This window comes from Sander lucioperca, chromosome 3 (genome assembly GCF_008315115.2).
Source record: "Sander lucioperca isolate FBNREF2018 chromosome 3, SLUC_FBN_1.2, whole genome shotgun sequence".
Classification (NCBI taxonomy): Eukaryota; Metazoa; Chordata; class Actinopteri; order Perciformes; family Percidae; genus Sander; species Sander lucioperca.
This window is the reverse complement of record NC_050175.1, coordinates 25,796,305-25,817,807: the sequence shown is the minus strand read 5'-3', so window position 1 is coordinate 25,817,807 and position 21,503 is coordinate 25,796,305. Positions and strand designations below refer to the sequence as shown.

The 21,503-nt window shown below is 40.1% G+C and overlaps 1 protein-coding gene across 4 annotated transcripts; it reads right to left on the bottom strand.

Moving 5' to 3' along the window:
* Positions 1-1,957: 1,957 nt before the first annotated feature.
* dhx38 (DEAH (Asp-Glu-Ala-His) box polypeptide 38) lies at positions 1,958-21,503 on the bottom strand. Of its 4 annotated transcripts, XM_031324180.2 has the most exons (28): positions 21,371-21,503; positions 21,187-21,289; positions 19,818-20,146; positions 18,692-18,888; positions 18,295-18,438; positions 18,016-18,178; positions 17,307-17,425; positions 17,144-17,220; positions 16,883-17,038; positions 16,598-16,759; positions 16,351-16,458; positions 15,813-15,937; positions 15,540-15,677; positions 15,202-15,388; positions 14,216-14,401; positions 13,884-14,024; positions 12,923-13,033; positions 12,527-12,643; positions 12,300-12,407; positions 12,036-12,148; positions 10,878-11,086; positions 8,051-8,205; positions 6,961-7,116; positions 6,510-6,644; positions 5,989-6,114; positions 5,799-5,894; positions 5,363-5,484; positions 1,958-2,837 (listed from the first exon to the last, which is right to left on the bottom strand). In XM_031324180.2, the coding sequence occupies exons 3-28, from the start codon at positions 20,141-20,143 to the stop codon at positions 2,756-2,758; spliced, it is 3,759 nt and encodes a 1,252-aa protein (XP_031180040.1). In that variant the 5' UTR covers positions 20,144-20,146; positions 21,187-21,289; positions 21,371-21,503; the 3' UTR covers positions 1,958-2,755. The 4 variants fall into 4 exon arrangements, with proteins under 4 accessions (XP_031180040.1, XP_031180043.1, XP_031180041.1 ...); XM_031324183.2 differs by having other exon boundaries at positions 18,692-18,885; positions 21,187-21,498; XM_031324181.1 differs by lacking the exon at positions 21,187-21,289 and having other exon boundaries at positions 21,371-21,498.

Genomic DNA, 21,503 nt, shown 5'->3' with positions numbered 1-21,503 from the left:
CATCCCTGGAAAGCTTTGGTAAAGGTGACTGCTGACACTCATTCATTCATAAGGACTATTTCAAAATGTCAGCCCATAGCTGAGATTTGTCTCATTAAAGTTGGTGGAGTCCATTATATCCATCCCCTCCTTCGCCTGCCACACTCAATCAAGAAAGCTTGCAGAATTGATGGGGTCGAGGGAACGCTCATAATCATGCTTATTTGCATGAGGGTTACAGTGAGACAGACTATCACACTGACCAACAAGAAAGGAGTGTTGCAGAGGGATTCAGCTAAGAGAAAAAACAATGCTAGTTGTTACACACTACAGTTGAACAAATCCCAGGCAGGCCAGCTCCTTTTCTTTCTTCTTTTCCCTCCAAATTGATGCCAGCTAGTAAAAGCGATTTCAGCTAGAGACATCAAGAAATGTCAACCTAACTGTGATGAAGACACTGGAACACCATCCAAGCTATTGTTCAACAGCCTTGTGACCTGAAGATTTACATACAGCTTCAATAAAAGCCAAACACAAGATCCACCCACGTATATCCTGGCTCTTCATCTAAAGCATATCAACATCTTTACAACTGAGGGGTTTCAAAGCCCAGGAATCACTCATGTAGATGTTTGACATATGTGGGTGCGAGTGCCTGAGTGAGGGACAGACCCTGGCTTTTTGTTTCTCTCTGATCAGTTTCACTCGCCTCAGCTTGCAATTGTGAAGCTGACAATGAAGACAACCATTCTGGGAATTTCATTAAGACCATATGTAGCTCACAGGACTTTGCCGTGTGTGGGTTGCTCCATTGTTGGTCGAACAAAAGGAGCAATTCAAAGTGAATTCATTAAATTAGTCTATCAACAGAAAATTAATTAGTAACTATTTTGATAGTTGAAAAACTTCAAAAATATGGCTTCAGCTTCTTGTGAGGATTTTCTGCTTTTCTTTGCCATATATGATAGTAAACACAACAGCTTTTTAGTTTTAGATTGTTATACAAAAACATAAATTTGAAGTAGAGCTAAATTAAACAATCAACTTTAATTAATCGGCAACTATTTGGATAATTGTTTAAGAAAAAATGTCAAACATTTTGTGGTTACAGCTTCTTAATTGTGAGGATTTGGGTTTTAGGCTGTTGGGCGAACAAAACAAGTAAGTTTAAGATGTTACCTTGTTTTTTTATGATTGACAAATGATTAATCAATACTAAAAATGATCATTAGTTTTAGCCCTAATTTGAGGACTCCCCTTCTAAAAAATAGACATTTCACTAATTTCTGAAATGTTATGGAAAAACTATTAATCCAGAAGTAATCAGCAGATCAATTTATAATGAAAATAATGTGTTGCAACCCTAAAGTTTTTTTCCTTCTCAGTGCCTGATTAAATCTCTCACTGGCTGTAGAAAATGATTGAATTGTAGACATCCTGTATGTGCACAGCTGAGAACTTCTAAATGAACTACTCATCTGTTTTGTTTTCATAGGGAGACTCATGCCACATATAGAGAATGTATAGCCTGAACTAATTTGCATCATTTCCACTTATTGAGCTATCATTCATGCCACTGCAAAACTAACTTAAAAATATGCATCTAAATGACATAATTATGTAAGGCACTTGCAGCGCACAAAGACACATTAGTGACTACAATATTGAATGAAATCACCTTGAATTATAAAAAAAATAGCTAACATTTATTTTTTTAATTTACAAAAGATGTTGAGAGCAAAATGAAATCCATTAGCAGGCCTTGTGCTGTCTCAGATCCATGTAAAAAAAACAAGACAAAACAGAACCACCGTCACTATCCAAACATGGCCCTCACTAAACCCTTTTGTTACAGATAGTCTATCTGAAGCTGCACAATATTCTGATCAGCTGAGAGGGCGTACATCAACATTTGTTTAGAGGAAAACAATAAAAGGAAACAGTGTGCTATTTTGAACACAAGGACCATGAAAAAGAAAACAGTTGATATGTTTAATCCAGAGTGATGTTTTTTTATGAAGCAAAGCTATGGTACATTACATTGGTGGAACAAGGTTAACAGAAAGTAGAAAAAGGTCAATTGCCTAAGCCTGCATGAGTGTTGTGTGTGTGTGTGTGTGTGTGTGTGTGTGTGTGTATTGGGCATTACAACACAACTCTAGAGTCTGAAGACACTCAAGCCACAAGTACAGTTTGAATAGTGCTTCAGTCTGTAGAGGAGCACTTAATGGTGGCACTCATTTCTTCATGTGGCTGCTCTAGCCACAACAGTACAATAACTAGTAAATGCAAGGACATAAAGACAAGTAATATTCAAATTAGATCACTATTTCCCTCTGATAATACACTCAAAATGGAGAAATGCAACAGAACATAGAAAATTAAATGTTACTAGCTCAAGTAAAATCATTACTGTATAGAGACATCTGTAAAACACTTCAGTAATGACAACATATAAATACTGAATATACAAAAAAACAACAGTCCTTTATTCCTTAAAATGTATCATGGAAACAGCTATCGGCTGATGAAGGTGGAGGGAGACATTTTTTTGATGGACCAGGCTACGTCTTTGACTCTTGTGCCTTATACAAGTTCTCACTCTAGTGGTCTCTACATGAACTGCAGTTGATTCTGGCCATGCTGGGAGGGACAAATGGCAGCTGGAAGTTACACTGTGTTTGCTTGTGCTGGTGTGGTCCAGGTCTGGATGATAATGGTCTAGGGGGGCCAAAATGGTTGGTTGGTTAGTGGGCTTTAACCTCCAGGGGGAGTTCTACAGTCCAAAGCGGGCAGGTGTCCGTCTAGGCGTCATGGGGGCCTCTTCTTTCCTTCCTGGCGTGACGATTTTCACAGCCCTGAATCAGAGAAAAGATGGTGGGAAGACAAGTTTTATCCACTGTGACAACATACTATTCAGCCTCATTCATTATTGCTCCATTTAGTCCAATGCTAAACATCTTTTACATTAAGTAAGCAGCTGTGGTTAGAAAAGGCTGAAGGTGTGGGAAGACTGGCCGGTGCAACTGGACATGAACATAAAAGCAGGACTGCAGGGTAGTGAAAAAAGTGTTGGGACGTAGAGCACCTGACGCCTCTGACAGCACAATCTATCATCTTTAATTACAGCAGTGTGACACTCTGACACTGCCCACACTTTCTTACACACACACACACACACACACACGCACACACACACACACACACACACACACGCACACACACACGCACGCACGCACGCACACGATTAGTTGGCGTAATCGATTACGTAAAAGCATCGACACAAATAATTTGCGTCGACGCATCACACGTAGAAATCTATAAGCCTCCAGCAACAGCGCAAGTATGGATTCCTCGCTAGTTCAACAACATGTTGAGAAAAAGGCTTTCACACAGTCTTCTAAAGTGTGGGAGTATTTTACTCTTAATGCCAACAACAACGTGGTAGTCTGTAGACTTTGTAAAATGCATCCCTGAGTCAGGATAACAGCAGCAAAACACCATTAAGTTCTGCTCCCCTTTTTGTCCCTTTCCCTCCCAAGTAGAGTTTAGATTCTCTGCTCGAGCCCGAACTTGACCCACAGGCCGGCTCGCGCCGACACGTCCTGCCACTATCCTCGGGCCGGGCCCTTCATCAAGTATTTGTGTTTTTTTAATCATTACTTTATTAGCCTAATTGGGTAAAGCCTACATCTGGCTTCAGGTTGCACTACAAATTCATTTTACTTGAACAGTGCAATGTTAAACAATTTTAATAAATAGAGATTTGAACCTTATTGAAATTTGTTTTGTGTAAATTGTTAATAATAATAATAAAGCAATGGGAAAATGAATCGTTAAAATTGTTAGATTAGTCGACTAATTGAAAAAAATTATCGCTAGATTAATCGTTTAAAAAAATATTTGTTTGGGACAGCCCTAACACGCACACACACACACACACACAGCAATTACAAGCATCAGGCCATAACACCCTTCTGTCACTGTGTCCCAGTCTCCCTGTTCACATCAGGAGAATTGTTGCGCTTCCCTCAACAGTATTGTATGTACAGTGGTTTTAGACCATTCACTACAAACTTTGTATTTTACATTACAGCAAATCATGCTGCTGTGCTTAGAATGTTTGTTTTCCTACAAATCTAGGGATCCATTAGTTTTTATTCATTTTTGTACAACAAGAAAATCTCAATCTGTACCTAAACTGCATTACCACACACACACACACACACACACACACACACACACAGTACTGTAACTTTAACAAGAACCTTAAGAAACATTTGATGCACACTATGATTACACAACTTAAGCAAGTTCCATAAGTCTAATTGGCTGGTTTATAAAATGCCAGAAAAAAGTGAATGAATAAGGCCCATTACACTTTCCTAAGCCCCAAAGTGATGTCTTAAAATGTCTTGTTTGTCCAAAACACAAAGATTATCAATTTACAGTCATGTATGACAACAAAAAGTAGCAAATCCTCACAAGTGGAACCAAAGAAAAGTTTGGTACTTAGGAAGCTAAAACTGGTTGTGCTTCATAAGGAACTAAACAGGCCCACACTTCTTCTTTTTACCACTGATGTGGTTCCAAAAACACTCACTTGCATTTCCACTTTTAAACACAAAACAACTGACTGGGACATTACTAATTCACACCACTGATCTGTGCTGGTGAGCAGGGAGACAGGTGATAAGCAACTGGCACATGAAGGCGTACCCGAAAGAATATTTCATCTTGGTCACACTGACCTCTTAGAGGAGACGCTTGTGACGCCTGCTGGAGGACAAAGGCAGCCAAGAGCCCAGGAGAGCCGCCGACATTCATTATTACACATCCAGCTTCCTCTACTTAAATCTAATTCTTAATCCTACACCTCCAGTGTGATTATTTTCAACAGTTCTGTTACAGACGTGGTCACGCAAACTCAGACAGATAAACCAGCTGATTAATTAACAATAAAAAAAAAAAAACCTTATTTCTCTCTGTAAAGCTCATGGATGGGTGTGAAATTAATTTTTTGGTCTAATTTGAAATTGAACGTTCCCCTCCTTTCTCTGCTCTGCTATGGCACAATTTAAATTGCTGCAGTAATGGGGGTCACTCAGGAGTCAATATTATTTCTTTTTGTCTCGTCTGGAGGGACCAGAGGTGAGAAAAGCTCATCATGAAGAGTGAGAGAGGTGGAGTAGAGCGAGTGGGAGAGGAGGAGAGGGAGGGACGGGTGAAGATATGAATTGGCAGCGAGGTAGGTAAATTAACTGTTTCTATCTATTAACTGTTTCAATCTTGTACGGAAAATGAGGGCCACAGGGAACTATTGTTAGATGAGGACCCGTGTGTGATGAGGAGGCAAAAGGGAGAGAGATGGTCGCAGACTTACTTAACAGTGCCAGTGATGCTCTTCTTCTCCTGCTCCTCTCGACGCGCTCGCAGCTGCTCCTCAGCCATGGACATCTCCTCTTCCATGTTGCTGATCTCCTCCTTGGCCCGACGACGGTTCTCCTGGAAAAGCGACACAAACAGATGAGAAAGGTATATCGAAAAAAATATATATCGCTTTTTAGTTGAACTGGCCACAAACAATGGACATATGCAAACATTGACAAGAGGTCGCAAGTAGTAATTTCTTCATTCTAAGAGATTACAAGCCAAAGTGTTTTGGAACTACTGGTCTAAGGGACAAAGCCCAAATTATGAAATCAGCCACAGAACAAAAGTACACAGACATATGTGGACATTCCAGTCTACATACTTTTGGCTGTGTTATGAATTAACCTGATGTGCATTGAGCAAGTATCAGCATTGTCTTGCCTTACCTGTCTGCTTTTTCCTGCATGTTTGATGCTGTAAAACATGGGCCCAAGTTCTGCCAGCCACTCTCCATCCACTGCAGTCACACACTGCATGTATTCCTACAACACAAAGCACAAGTTAAACATCAACAACACATATATCTTTAATTGTTTTTTCGTGCAGGCCGGGTTCTGCAGCCGGCAGACTTTTTACCTTGGTGGTCATGACGAGCTCGTGGTAGATGATGTAGTCGGGAGTGTAGCCCATACCAAACAGGGAGCTGGTAGGATGGAGGTGACATGGCATGCCTGTCCTCACGTTCACATATTCACCAATGCCCTGGGAGCAAACACAGGCATAAATAACTAATTAAATGTGCGACTCAGAATTTCTGAATAGGAAAATAGGAACCTGTGTGTAATTTTTTTATGCAGGTCAGAGCAAAGCAGGTCATATGGGCTAATTTGCTTCTCCACCTGGCTTAGACAGCAGGAAAATAAATCTGAAGTATATCCAACACTGCTACAATTGCTTGGGTTACCCAGCTTCTCATAAGTCAAACGGAGAACCTTGATTATACAGTCATGATTTCAAATTCCCTTTCAGATTTTAGCGCTGTATTAATGTGAGGCCAGAAGGGATATTTCACCACACTGTAATTATGCTGCTATAAATCTGCCACAACCAATTGCCACTAGGCGCGACATATTAACTGAGGAAAGTGCAGGAAATACCTTGAGCTTGGCAGCCTGGTGGAAATATGCAGCACAGATGCACTTCCTGATGATATCCCAGTCCGACCCACAGGAAATCAGGTTCATCCTCTGCTGGACCATGATGTCCTTTAACTGGGAGCGCACCTCACGTACCTGCACAAAAACAATATGAATTGGAAGTTGAACCACATAGAAACACATCCAACCTGTTGGCTTGCAATCAATTGTTTTAGTGGAAAACATATCGCTGATGTCAGGTGAAGATTTGTCAATCTAAAACAAAGCATAACAAAACATATTCAAACACCAAATTAAAAGCAAGAAAACAAAGCACAATTTAAACTGTGAAATTTCCACATGATCATCTTGCTGTGCTGGAATTCAAGTGAAAACTGAATGAGTGGTTTCTATCCAGGGCCAGAGGGTGTTGATAGAGAGAACAGGTTAAGCAGCAGTAGTAGAGTCTGACCTTGCGCATGGCCTTGGTGTGGATAAAGTGGTCGTTGCACCAGATGCTGGAGTAATTGTTGTTCTTCCACTGCATGTAGACGTTAAGGTAGGTGAGGTGGTCGCTCTCTGGGACTGAGAACTTCTCCCTCACCTGATCACTCTCCTCCTCACGACCCTGCAGCGACACACAGATCAAGTTTCCATACATCACTGGAATAATTTTTTATTTCAAGGTTTTTGTTTTTTTTCATTGGAAAATAGTGTTACACAAATTATTTTATGAATTTAAAAGAGTCAATTGTTAAATACAGTATTTAAAAATGCAATAACTATTTTTTTGGCCATGCAACTGAAAACAAGCTGCAAATACAACATAGTTAAGCATATTTTAAATTACCTTTTAAGATGATGTGGCAAATTTGTTAGAAAACTGTTTGATACCCACATCCAGCAGTAACTGAGCAACATGATCATAATAATAATTGGGAGACGGGTTTCAGCTGGCGAATTTAAGTCCATTATTTACTTTCCTTGTAGCTCTTTTTTTAAGTCTCCAAAACAGAGCTAAAAGGCTCTTAAACTGCTAAATGTTCCACTGTGTTCACCAGCTAGTCTCTACTGTGGTGCTAGACAGCTAGTGTGCCGCTTTTCTTTTTTTTTTTTTTTTTTTTTTTTACTTTTTCACTAAAAACAGCCTTCTAACGCCAAAAACAACACTATGAGAGTAAACTAGAACAGTCAATTTACGGGCCGGAAAACCAATACAGATCAACCAAACAATCTCCATGGTGTCATCGCTTCGAGTGACCCGTTGCATGTACAAGTAGTCATGTCAACCATTGCTGATGTTAATATATGGATTAAAGCCACTTTAACACAACATAATATATTAATATTATCTATAAGCTGGAAGGGCCTACATCTTATATTTCATTGTGCAACCCTGTGTTGTAAAATGACAAAATAAATGAACCTTGTAATACACATGGATGTAAATATAGATGTGCAAGAGTTGGAAGCCTTCTATCAATTTCACACTGACACTTTGTACGTTTATACTAAACAGTATGTTTCTCAATTATACAGTAACTGTATCAAATGAGACTTACCTTAGGTCTGTAGAAGATGGCCGGCACCGACAGCATGGAGACGATGATAAGGATGTCAGCACTGCAACCCATGTCGCAGGACACAATCAGCATCTTAGAGAGGGCGGGGTCGAGGGGAAACTCCACCATCAGACGCCCCGTCGGTGTCAAAGCACCTGAAAGGACACAAGAGAACACAGTTACGAAGAGCGAGACGTGAAGAACGTAGGAGGAACAAGCACAAGACGAGTGAGTGATAAGCTTCTTTTCCATCGAAAGCCTGCTGGCGTGAGGAAGAAGCCAGCATAATGTGACACTTATTTGTCTGTCACTGTGAGAGGGGAGGATGAACTGCTGACAGTTGAGAATACTTGTACAGAAAAAAAAGAGAGTGAGATCAAAAACTTTGCCAGTTGCGATTTAAATGATTAGACCAGAGTCTAAGAGGCTTACGAGGAGGAAAAGCAGAGAAGCAGAGCAGCCAGTTTGGGGCAGGTAAGGCTTAATCAGAGATAATCTGCTGTTAACACACAGTACAGGGAATCATCAAAATTCCCCCCCCCTTCATCCCAAAATCCATAAATCCCCTGGAATCTGGCTAAGGATGAGACAGAAATGAGACCCAACCAGTCAAATAAAACACAGGATCAGTTACTAGGTAGTTACTCCACTGGCTCAACCTCACAACTATCTCCTCAAGGCCTGTTTGCTGTGTCTGCAGCATCCTTTAAACAGCTAGTCTCCTGCCTGTGTTTGTGGTATGTAGGAGCTCCAAGCAGCGCTGAGGGGGAAATACGACCCTGAAATACCCAATATTCTCTGTCACAGCTTCATCATCATCTCAAAAACCGGATGATTTATGGTGTCTGGCCCCTCTGTATTTAAGACTGGTCTAGGCCTTGTACTACGACTAGAGAGAAAGACAAGAACAGAGTAGCAGAATGGAGACCTTTTGAAGCTGCTGCACTGTTTGATGTATATGTGCATGCTGCAAATATGGGTACTGATTTTAATATTTTTACCTTTATTTGTATTCATATTATTCAAAAGGTTTTATGTCCCATCTCATGTTAGGCATTCTTTGTTTTCTATTTCATCTTATTATTGTAAAGCACTTTGTGCTGTATTTCTTGTGTGAAAGGTGCTATTCCAGGGTTTCCCGCAGCACTTTGCAGTTCAGGCGGCCCGCCTAAGCTGGGGAACCCTACCGCCTTAACTAGGTCGTCAAAAAAAAAAATCCGCTGCACAGAAGGCCGTCAAGTGCATCTCGGAGAATAGCACGGAGGCGCTTCACACCGCGAGCGGGTACGCGCGCCACACGGCCAAAATGAGAGAAAGAAAAAGAGACGTGGTCTGTCGCTGTCCGGAGGATAACTAGCCAGTTGATATTGCGCGTGTGTCCGTGAGAACTGTAAGTCGTATAACTTATGTTTTGGGTTTATTTAAGCCTGTTATTAGTCTATAGTTCTTGCAAATTTAAAGTAAGTTAGCTGGTGATTTTGTTGTTTGAGTTCTTCACCTGCTAGCTAGGTTGCACGTGCCTGTTGATTCGATATAATGGCGATTGTTGAACGCCCTTGCTCACAGGGCTGCTTTGTATACTGTTTGTTTAAATTGTTTCAGTTGTTAAGGACAAAAAAAACATTTATATAGTGTTGTATAGTTTGTATGGTGTTTGTAATGAAAATAAGCATCAATGGTCTACTTGTAAAAGAGTGCAATTACCAAAGGGCCCTTGAATTGATCTTTTTAAAACCAAGGATAGCTTGTAGCGATGCTAGATGTCAGCTCTGCCATAAGCAGTGACTGTGATCACCTTTGCACATTTTGAATGTTGTTTTGCACTTTCTTATTTATTAGGGACCGAGGGCCGACAGCGGCGAAGGCCCTATTGAAACTGAAGGAATTATTATTTTCTGCAAATGAATTTCCTTTTTGAGGGGCTTAACATATTCAAAAACTCACCAAAATTGGCGGTCGCATCAAGTCTGGTGAAAATGTATGTATTTTAAGGGTTTCAGGAATAGGCGTACAAAAATGGCTTGCTAGTGCCCCCTACAAAGTTAAAAAAATGTAGCCCCTGCAGTGCGTTTAACGTAGACTCACAAAACTTGGTAGACATATGTAGCATATCAAGACGTACAAAAAACGTCATTGGAGCCATACCCTAAACCCAACAGGAAGTCCGCCATTTTGATTTCAAAGTTCGAAATTAGTGCGATTTTGGCCATTTCCACATGTCGCATTTTAACAAACTCCTCCTAGAGATTTCATCCGATCAACTTCAAATTCAGTCCACGCCACCTTAAGACATTAAAATATTCGCCATCAAAACAGGAAGTGGCTATAACTTGAGTCATTGTCCAACTGGCTTGAAACTTTTCAGGATTCATAAGACTCCAACCCTGAGGACAAATAAAGGCTGATGTTAACTTAAAGTCATAGCGCCCCCTAGTCGCAACAGGAAGTAGGCCTAAAAGTCAAGGTGCTATACTTTAAAGAACTCTACTCTACCTACCACCTTAACTAACCGGGAAACCCTGTATACAAATAGTTTATTATAATAATAATAAAAATAAAATTATATTTTTTGTTTTTTTATTACTATTATTATTATTATTATTATTATTAGAGGTAGAGAAAATATAACTAATGTTAGGTGTAGTCCTAGTTTAAATGAACACTTTCACAAAAGGTTAAAAAAAATTACAGTATATTACAATACTCAGCATATTAAACTTCTCTTAAAAAATGTCAATGTCATGTAAATGCATACTTAATAAAAAGATATCTTATCAACATTGTGTTATGATGCCTCTGGTAATTCCAACTTTTGTTCATTACCCACCTGTGTTGTCCAGAGCTCCCAAGATCCAGAGCTGGTACATGGAGTTGAGCATGTTGTCCTCGGGTGGTGGATCCATGAAGTGAAAGAGGAGCAAATCCTGAACACCCAGAGACTTCAACAGCAGGACTACATTGGCCAGGTTGGTCCTCTGGATCTCTGGTATGGTGGTAGTCAGCATCTCGTTCTTATAGGCGCTCTGAGTGTACAGCCTGTATAGAGAGGAGGTTCACGGAGACAGGCACGGATAGAGACAGCGAGTGTGAAATTGAAGTCACCAAGAATGATATTATACCAAAATCAGATTTTTCTAAACAAGAAAAATGTACAGATATATTATTTTTTTATTTTTGGGACAGAGAAATGAGGAATAGTTATGTCACACTGAATTATGTTGTTCTCCAATATGTACAGACATGTCAGTGGGATTCTAAATAAGCAAAAGGCGCCAGATGTAGATCAGCTGCAGAGGAAAATTCAGGATGCTACGATTTATTAAAAGGGAAACATCCAGAGCCTGAGTTAAAGTAAAGGACCCAACCAAAAAAAGCTCTCGCAATAATTACAGCTGTCTGAAGTGAATGATTGTAATGTATATGGAGGTTTTGAGCTTGTGAGTGAGTGCAGTCACAGCTAAAAGTGTCTTTGAGTGGGGAATTCTCCACGCAAGCAGAGCAAACCAGTGTGACTCACTCTCTCTGCTCTCCAACATATACACTCTAACACCTTGACTGCACAAAGTGTAAAGCTCCTCCAAAACTGATTCTTCATAGATTTGTGTGAGCTTGTGTGTAGGAGCAGGTGGGCAGGATTAATCCAGAAATATGTGGGGTTTCATAATCATCCACGCTCATTAGCAATGCAAAATGTATCACTCTGTGTGTGTCTATCGCTTAATCTTTCCTTAAGTAAATATGGCAAAGCAGGGAGGTGTCAAGTGTATGTTAATGAATGAAGATAGTGGGGAATTACTGTTATGTCCCTGCTCTCGGTAGTGTAAAAGAATGACAAAATGAAAATATCCTCCCTTTTGTCATATCAGGAGAAAGTCAAGTTTATGGGTAGCTTTGCAGGAACCTAAATATGGTACACCTTTTAACACTTGTATGCACCAATTCCAGCTCACCACTGATTATGCAGAGAGAACACAAGGGCCATTACCTGTAACACTGTCCTGGTCCTGTACGTCCTGCTCTGCCAGAACGCTGGTTGGCATTAGCCTGGCTGATGGGATAAACCTGTAGAGCATCCATTCCAATGCGAGGATTGAAAACCTGTTGAAAAAAAAAAAAATAGAAGACAAAAAATAGTAAGACAAAAACAATGTAAGATTGGTTTAAACTTGCACACAGGGAAAGGATCTTTCAAGAACTGCAAAGTGCGTACAAAAAATAAATATAGATATAAGGTGATGCCTTGGAGTACCTTAAGTTTGCAGTATCCTGCATCCACGACAAACATGATTCCATCCACAGTGAGGGAGGTCTCAGCGATGTTTGTTGCGACAATGCATTTCCTCACACCATCTGGAGCCTAGCAGAGGATAAATTAAAGGCAGCCAGATTTGTTTTCTCGCTTGTGTTTAATACAAGGACTCATAGATATAAAGTGTAGAAATGCATGCAACATTATGGGCAGTTACAGAAACAAACCTTCTGGAAGATCTTGGCCTGGAGGTCAGAAGGCAGCTGGGAGTAGATGGGCAGCACGGCCAGAGCAGGAGCATTTTCCAAGTCCTCCAACCTCTCCACGATCTGATCGGACGTCACCTGCAAGGACAAGGATATGCCTTACTTTAACTGGGAAGACAAAATGGAAAGAACCATCTGTTCCTTGTCAACTGACAAAATGTATGTAAAATATACATAAATTAACTATAGACGGGAAGTGGCCAGCAATTGACAGGTTACATTCTGTCTTTTTGAGGAGCAAAAACTACTACTTTACTTATACAGCACATTTAGTACATGTAATTCAGATCACAGTCCTTTATGCCTAAATTAAAATGCAACAATAATTTGAGTGATAATAGCAGCCATGTCGCTCACCTCAATATCCTCCTGCCCGGGCATAAAGATGAGGATGTCTCCTATCAACCCGCTGAGATGGATCTGCAGGGCCTGTTTCACTGCTGCCTCCACGTAGTCCTCCTGAGGAGTCTACACACAAAAACACAACAAATCAGTCCAGTACAAGACAAAACCACTGAAATGGCAACAACCAAGATATAATTTTGACACAATAGTGGAGAAAGCCTTTTATTGTTATTTGCCAAAAGTTAGTTCATGTCAATTAACACAGTATATGTATTGTCTATAGGGTATTTTCACTACAATACACCGCTTTCAGTTTATCAAATAATTTGATAAACTGAAAGCGGTGTATTGTAGTGAAAATACGACTAAATGTGCTATACATAATTTTACTTGGCTTATGTCTGTCATAAAGCCTTTTCTTAAGGTTAAACACATTAAAGATTACATTACAATCTAAGACGGTTGTGCTGTGAGAAAAGCTGTTAGACTCCTGAAATATGACTGAAGCTGCCAAAAGACTAATGCCAATAATGTAATGCATTTAGGATGAATTGTAATTGCCTTTTAAGCTATAGTGTGTAGTTTCTTTCTCCTCCATGAGGAATTCTAAGTAATGACAACAACACTGTCGTTGCATCCACGTGACGCAAGCCTTCGGTAATCGAGCACCACCCCCACCCCTGCACCACGCAGTTGCTAGTAGCCCAGGAGGACACGGAGGATTAAAAAATCATGATGGACTCTTCTGAAGAGGTAATTATCTTCACTCAAGCTTCTGCGCACGGAAATTGCCGGATTACAATTTTCTAAACATAGCCGTACGGAGAAATACAGAGAGTTTGTGGAGCCGATAGTCTTAATTAGCTTTGTATCAACTCATTTGGCAACGGCTTGAATGTAACGGACTTCTATTAATATTAAATAGTTGTGCACTACGGCTTTAAGTGAAAGTAGAATAGAAAAAGAAACATACCTTGCTAAACAAGATGTCTACGGGAAATGTTCTTCCTGGAATGTGGAAAATGGGTACGTTGCCAAAAAATGCAGCAAACTTGTCTGAGTCCATAGTTGCAGAGGTAACGATGAGTTTCAAATCAGTACGTCGAGATACAACCTGATGGGAAACGGTGGACAGAAGAGAGACAGTTGAGTGGAAATACAGTGCTTTTATACTGAAATCAGAAAAGAAAACAACAACCTCACTAGGTCATTTATCATTTAGACACACAGCAGATGCAGCCGTGTGTATGTCTTGAAAATAACTAAAAGAAATCTTTAATGGGTCTTAGGTAGTTGTGTACTGACCTCACGTAGCAGGCCAAACAGCACATCAGTATTCAGGGAGCGTTCGTGAGCCTCGTCCATGATAACAGCACTGTAGTGGTCCAAGTCTGACTCCCTCAACGACTCCCTGAGCAGGATACCGTCTGTCATGTACTTTATCAATGTTTTCTCGGATGTGCAGTCCTCAAAACGGATTGCGTAGCCCACCTGCAGGCAACAATGTCAGTATAATCAACTAAAAATGATATGCATGATCTTTAAAGTATTTGCAGCAAAATATAGTGTATAACATGCATAGGGATTATAAAAAGACAAACAAATCATACCTAATCAAAATTTAAAAAAACAAATACTACCTAATTTCAGTAACAGAGCATTTTTTGCTCTACCTAATATTAAAGCAGCTCCATTGTTCCATTGTTATATCATCTATGTTGCTCCTGAGTTCAAACCCCAGGCCAGCAACAGATGTGATATTTTCCCTTTGAACACTAGATGGCAGTGTTACACAGCATTTGACTTGCTATTGAGTTTATGCAAGGGAGCCCTCAGACTGGGCATATAGTAATTACTGTAGTGTACAGGCCATTCAAAACACTTTCTTAGCAGAGATACAAGGACCCAGTAGCTCTTTGTGTCTCTATTTAGAGATATGGGGCAACTACACAAGTGATCAGACAGAATTTAGGATTCTGATTACATAAAAGTTCGAACAAATTCTCTTTTACTTTCTATTTCTTTGAACTTAATTTTGGGAACTAGTGTCCACTTTCAGTTGCACTTGCAAAATCAATCTGCACACCATTGACCAATCAGAATTGCACACAATGAATGCCATTACACCACTGCAAAAACGACGGCATCGTACATTGAGCCAGCCCTAATATCAACAGCAAATCAATTCTCATCACAGATAAAATTGCACACAGACTGCTGGTTCACAGCAGCAGGGCTAAATATTCCCAAATGTAGTTATTGTTTGCTTAAGCATCAGACAGCTGTCTCACCTCCTCTCCAAGGTTGGTGCCAATCTCCTCACTGACTCTCTTGGCCACACTCATGGCTGCCACTCTTCGGGGCTGAGTACAACCCACCATGCCATAGCTAGTGTAGCCATCCTCGTGCAGGTACTGAGTCAGCTGGGTGGTCTTTCCACTGCCCGTCTCCCCAACAACAATCACGATGCTATTGTCCCTGCAGGTGCCAGTTAACACATTGAAACAGTCAACGCCATAACTCAGTCAAAGAATAACTCATCACATTTTTTTGATATGATGTAAAACACTTTTTAGGTGAAAATTGGGAATAAAACTTGAGGAAAGCAATGAACTCTGGGTATCAATACCTTATGATGTTAAGAAGTTGCTGTCTGACAGCAAAAATAGGTAGGTACTGTCTCTGTTCCAGAAAGGTCTTCTTCTTAGCAAACTCACTACTGGCCTCAGTCTTGTCTTTCATGTGGTCTGCAAATTTCTGCTCTGTTCTGTAAGGTGGAGAGAGAAATCACGAAAAGTTAATATGGCAGGTCAGATATTACAGTTCTACAAATTAAGCCTGTGCATTATTAAAAAGAAAATGTGAAATGTCATCTAGATCTTTGCATAGACAGTCTGGTCACCTGTAGTCTACTTTGCCGTCCTCGCCTACCACTTTGCCCCCAGGGGTGTCTTTCTCCTCCGTCTTCTTGACACCCATGATATCCCCCAACTTGGTGCCTGCCAATTCCCAGTGTTTGTGCTGTGCCTGAAAACAATTAATTATTCCAATTATATCATATAATTATGAAGATTAAAGCTCCAGTCAGTAACTTCACAAACACATTGCAATTCCGTGCACGTGATGGTGGTTTGCAGCTAAAATGTCATCAACAGACCACTGAAGTGATGAAGTTAGACAGTGCTGGCATTATCAACGAGACCGGTACACGTCAACAAACCCTATTGACATTTCTCAACAGCACAGCATTAAGATCATATCTGCTTTGTGTTTAGCGCTTCACCACATTTCTCTATACAGATGAATATAGCAATGGTATATTCATTTAAAATCATTACTGGCTTTAGAGATAGATATATATATATATATATATATATATATATATATATATATATATATATATATCTATCTATCAACAACAATAACATTAGTGTTAGTACCTTCTTGCGTTCTTTCTGCTCACGATGTTTACGGACAAGCTGGCTGCCTTTACGAGCAATGATGGCCATGTCAGAGGTAGCATCTTTCACAGGGATGACAGGCTCTGGCTACAGCAGGGAAACAAATACACACATTCAAAAGTATAGTTTTGACAAAAAAATGACACCGAGTCATTAGTAAATATTTTGGTAGAGCCATTTGTCAACTTAAATGGTAAACCTCATGAACTATTTTGGCCTTGTTTACCTGCTTAGTGAAGACTATTCTTCCATCCAGAAAGGGAGGAACCAGGTTGTGAACCTGCAGGTGAACCTTAGCAGCATTGTCCTCCTCAAAGTCTTCATCCACCTCCAACCTCTGCACCACACCACTGGTCAGCATACGGTTGGTCTCCCACCGCTCATTATCCTGAGACAAGAAACAGCCTGTTACAAAGATGGACTCCAACACAAACAGATGTACCAACAGGACACATATAGTACAAACATATAGCGTATCTCATATATGCCTGTGCATGCAGACATACAGTACCTCATTGATCTGTCGCTTCTGGGCAGAAATTCTTTTTTGAGTCTGCTTCTGAAGGATCTGCTCTCTCTTCTTTACATATTCTTCAGAGGTGGTCGTGAAAGGGTTGTGGAACTCATCATAGCCCTCATCCATCATGTACCAATCTCTGTCAGCTTGCTGCAAAACAGTGAGACAATTAGAGAAAAAAAAGTAGTAAAATAGAAACAGAAAATAGTTAATAACTTCTATGAGGCATGAATGAGGAATAAATGTGCCACTCACCTTTTGGTCCTCCTCCCACTGGTCTTTCTCATCTACATTATCAAACATAATTCCCCCCGCACCATCTTCTTTCCTACCTGAAGAAGAGGCAGAATAAGAAATATTATGAGACATTTCATAAATCCAGCATGTGAGCACAATATAGCTTGTTTTAGAATAGTACCTTTTCCTTGTGATAAACGAGGTGTAGAACCCAAATGCTTTCTGTCATTGGCCCACTCGTTGTACTTGTATGATGGGGTAGGCAGAGGTGTGTCGTCGGGGTAACGGCCTCTGACTGACCTAAGCACACAGCAGACATATGTTATGTTAGCATCAAGTAGCATTCGTTTCTCAGCAGCTAAGCAGCAGAACTAACAGTGAGGATTTACAAAAGCCTCTTACATGTCTAAGTGACAGTACATAATAAGGGTGTGATGACAATATAATCGTGGAGCTGAAAAATGTGGTAATATCAAATACAAATAGCAATGTTGTAAAAATGCAAATAACCAGTAGCCGTCATCACCGTTGCATTGAAGAAATAAGGTGTTTGGAGAATGTTAGTCCAACCAAGGCTTTATTTTTTGTTCTTCAAGTTAGTTTTATGTAGGTATGGATCTGGTTGTAAAATGAGGTGATTTATTTATTCAACAGACTATTATTTGCATTTTGCCTAAATCCATGAGAAAACTCACAATAAAACCTGAAAGTACAAAAGGAAATAAAACATTTTTCATTTTCAGTCTCAATTATTTTAAGTGCATTGAACGATCAGGTATTGTTTGTTATTACAAATCCACTATGTACTTTAAGTAAATTTCTCAAATAAAACTAAGGTTTTGGGGTGAGGAGAATAAAATTGTGAGATAAAACGAATGACAGTTGTTTACCTGTCTCTCCTCTCACTCTCTCGGCCGGAGCGATGGCTTCGCTCTGAGCGATCCATCTCTTTGTTAGATGGGGCGGGGGACGGGGACTCCCACTGGGAAAGCCGTGAACTGGCATAACCGCTGTCATCCTCCTCCCAGTTGGAGCGTGAGGGAGTGAAAGAATCTATGTAAAAATAAAATAAGTTTAGTCAACCAACATATATAATAAAATGAATACAGGGATATATAAGAGTATAAATAACACATTGAAATAAAAACAGATAAATAAAACAAAACTACCTCTGGGGCGATGCTGTGGCGTCAGGGGTTCCTCTCTCTTACTCCCCCGGCTGATGCGATCGGACCAGCCATCCCTCTGTGAGCGCTCACTCCTCTCACCGCGCTCCGAACGGCTGCCACGGCTATGGCTGCTCTCTCGCTCATCTGACAGAGACAGGGAAAGTTACTCTCAACAACCCTGACTGATCTAACATCGGATTTCATTATCGATTGATCTCCCAATTGTGTTTTTCAAAAACTAATAATCCACTTTATAATAAATAAACGTAAAAAAATAATGAACCATTTGCCCATCACATGTTGCCTGAGTCCAAAATGTTATTGCTAGCAGTTTTTCTTACAACCAAAAGTCTACTCGCAGTAGAACACAAACTACATGAGTGATCTTTAGAATCACCTTTTTCATTCCTTCGGTCTCTCCCCTTATCTCTACTCCTTTCTTTGTCTTTTTCTTTGTTCTTGTCCTCTTTGGACGAAGCGTAGACTCCATGCTCACGTCTGTCTTTCTCTCTCTGCTGGTGTCTGCGGCGGAACTCTTCGCTGACCCCTCCGGGGTTTGAGGGTGTCTCAGAGCCAGTCACACGATACTTCCTACTGGAAAGACAAAAATTAAAATATCACACATTAATGATACTATTTGTGTGCTACTACGGTTAGAAAAATAACCAATCAATGCATAAATATTAATAATATACTATTTTAACGATCTAAGAGCACGGCGTGAAGCGCACGGCGCAGGTGCGTTTAGGGCGTGTCCAAATCCACTTTTGCTAGTTTGACAGCAGAAAAAAGGGTCCGTGCGCCAGGCGCAAGGTTCAAAAGGGTTGTACTTAGTGTCTTCCTTAATTCATAGGTGTGTTTTGGGCGTAACTTGCAATAAACCAATCAGAGTGTCATCTCCCATTCCCTTTAAAAGCCAGGCGCGTTTGTACCTTGGCGCATTGCTTATATGATGGCGGATTTGCACCGTAATATTTTTATTTGTAATCTTTTGCATGTTTGTGTGCTGCTGCGCTTCTCTGTGTGTGTGTAACAAGCATAGTGTGCACGCGCTGTGCATAAGCCCTAGGCGCATTTTACTAATTTGCTGTTAAAATAACAATGAATGAATGAATGAATGAATGAACTATTGAATTAGACCAGGTTTTTGTTGGTCAATGGCGCGATCACTTCCCGCTGCCTCAAGATAGCAATACGCCCAGAATGCACTGGGTTAAGGTCTTAAACTAGCAAAGACAGGGCCGGGTGCAAGATAGGGCCCTAAAAGAAAGTTTTGCAATGACTCACAGTGACAGTCCTGGTTTTATATTTGCATTGTTTTAGTGAGTTGGGCTTTCTCTCTGAAAGGACTCACAGGCTAAAAATCCACAAAAAGTGCAGGGGTACAGAGATCCAAAGAATGAAAGATTATATTAAGAAATAATGATAATCTCCATGTACATTAGGGATAGTTGTTGCCTGTTTATATATACATTATCTATGATTTTCAATAAATATTCTTCTTCTTCTTCTATTATTCTTACCTCTCCTTCTTAGCATCCCTGTTGTTATCATCGTCTTCTTCATCAGATTCAGAGTCACTTTTACCTTCCTCCCAGTCCTTGTAGGAGGAAACCTTTGACTTCTTTCTATTTCTGTCATCGGCACTAGCGTCTGCCTGCTCCTTACTCTCACGCTCCTTCCTTTTCTGGGCTGCCAGCAGATCCAAGCCCAGCAAGGAGGTGCGTGGAGTGGGTGCCCGAAAAACATGGGGCTCTGCAGCAGCACTCTTTTTCTTTACTATCAGTCCACCAACTTCAGAAGCTGGATCAGTCCCTTCCAGCCTATGCATGGACAAATCTTCATCCATTATCTGTGAGGAAATAATGGCATGTGCAAAAGGTGAAAATGTGTGAAACTACTAAATTGTTGCTCATGACAACACTTTTTGTTTAACATTGTTTAAAACTAATGGTTTGAGCTTTGGGGCATAATGAATCGTATAATCTATAACATGTCAGAAAATAGCAATAATTGCAAATAACAAGATTCCATAGTGAAAGTTGACCTCTTCGTATTGCTTACTTTGTCTGACCAACAGTCAAAAACCCAAAGATATTCAGCTTAGCATAATAGCTTACAAATTACCTGGACAATTAGTTGATTATCAAAATTGGTGCAGATGAATTTTATGTCAATCAATGAATTAATAAATTAAGTAATTGTTTCAGCTCTAATTAGCAATAACATAAAACAGAGAATAGCAGCAAATCCTTACAGTGGAGAAGATGGAACAAGGAAAGGTTTCTATCTGTTCTTTCTTAATATATCACTTGAACAAGTATTGGGTTATCAAATTTGTTGTGATTTCATTTTCTGTCAGTCTACACTGAACCGAGATTTGTGTCAGTTTCAGACCCTGGACACTAAGTGGGTTGTTCCAATACTTGGTGTATCAAACTTTACTTTCAGCTCAAAGAGACGTCTAGTAGCATAATCTATTAACTTACTCAACCCATCAAGACACAGACAGCGTTAACTTATGAAGTGGTAACTCATTCATATATGACAATTACACTATCAATATCTGTTTGGCCATGAACGTTAACTTAGCTCATTTTGTGACCTCAACACTTCGTGTATGTTAACGTTACTTCAAAGTCACAAATGGGCCCAGACTCATACTAGCTAACGTTAGCTCTCCTGTCTTTTGTTTTAGCTCAACTGTAATTTTGTTTTACAATTTAGCTAGTATTACAAATGCAGAAGTTCATATCGATGCGTTTCCGAGGATGACGTGTTGTAAATCCTAACAACGTTAACTGGGACTCATTAAAGCATTTGTAAGTTAAATTATTACATTTTCCCTCGTTTAATAACGGATAGATTAAATGAAATGAAACTATTGCGTACCTCAGATAGAGCAGCCAGCCTCAGCTAGCCTGCGAGCTATCAGGTTCTGTCCCGACAAGGCCGGGCGGCAAATTGCGGAGTACTGCCGCTTGTTTATTTGGGTCTAAAATGCAGAAATTCTCACATCAAGTTAATTATTTGACGTAAACTAATAGACGGGTAAATAATGGAGGAAATTACGAACCTGTAGCTGTCACTGGAAAATATTTCAACTGCGGCTTTCATAAACACAACGCGAATGTTTACAGACTAGGGAGCAGCCATTGCAATCCCACAATTCTTCTTCCTCTTCTTCTTTGCTGTTTTTCGAATTGCAA

What these genes read in the sequence shown, in the direction of transcription:
- dhx38 (XM_031324180.2), bottom strand. Translation starts at nt 20,143, where the DNA reads ATGGATGAAGATTTGTCCATGCATAGGCTGGAAGGGACTGATCCAGCT. An exon ending in AGGCCAAGATCTTCCAGAAG is followed by an intron (nt 12,408 to 12,526) that starts GTTTGTTTCTGT and finishes ATCCTCTGCTAG; the next exon opens with GCTCCAGATGGTGTGAGGAA. An exon ending in ACACCAAGGCCATGCGCAAG is followed by an intron (nt 6,645 to 6,960) that starts GTCAGACTCTAC and finishes GTTTTTGTGCAG; the next exon opens with GTACGTGAGGTGCGCTCCCA.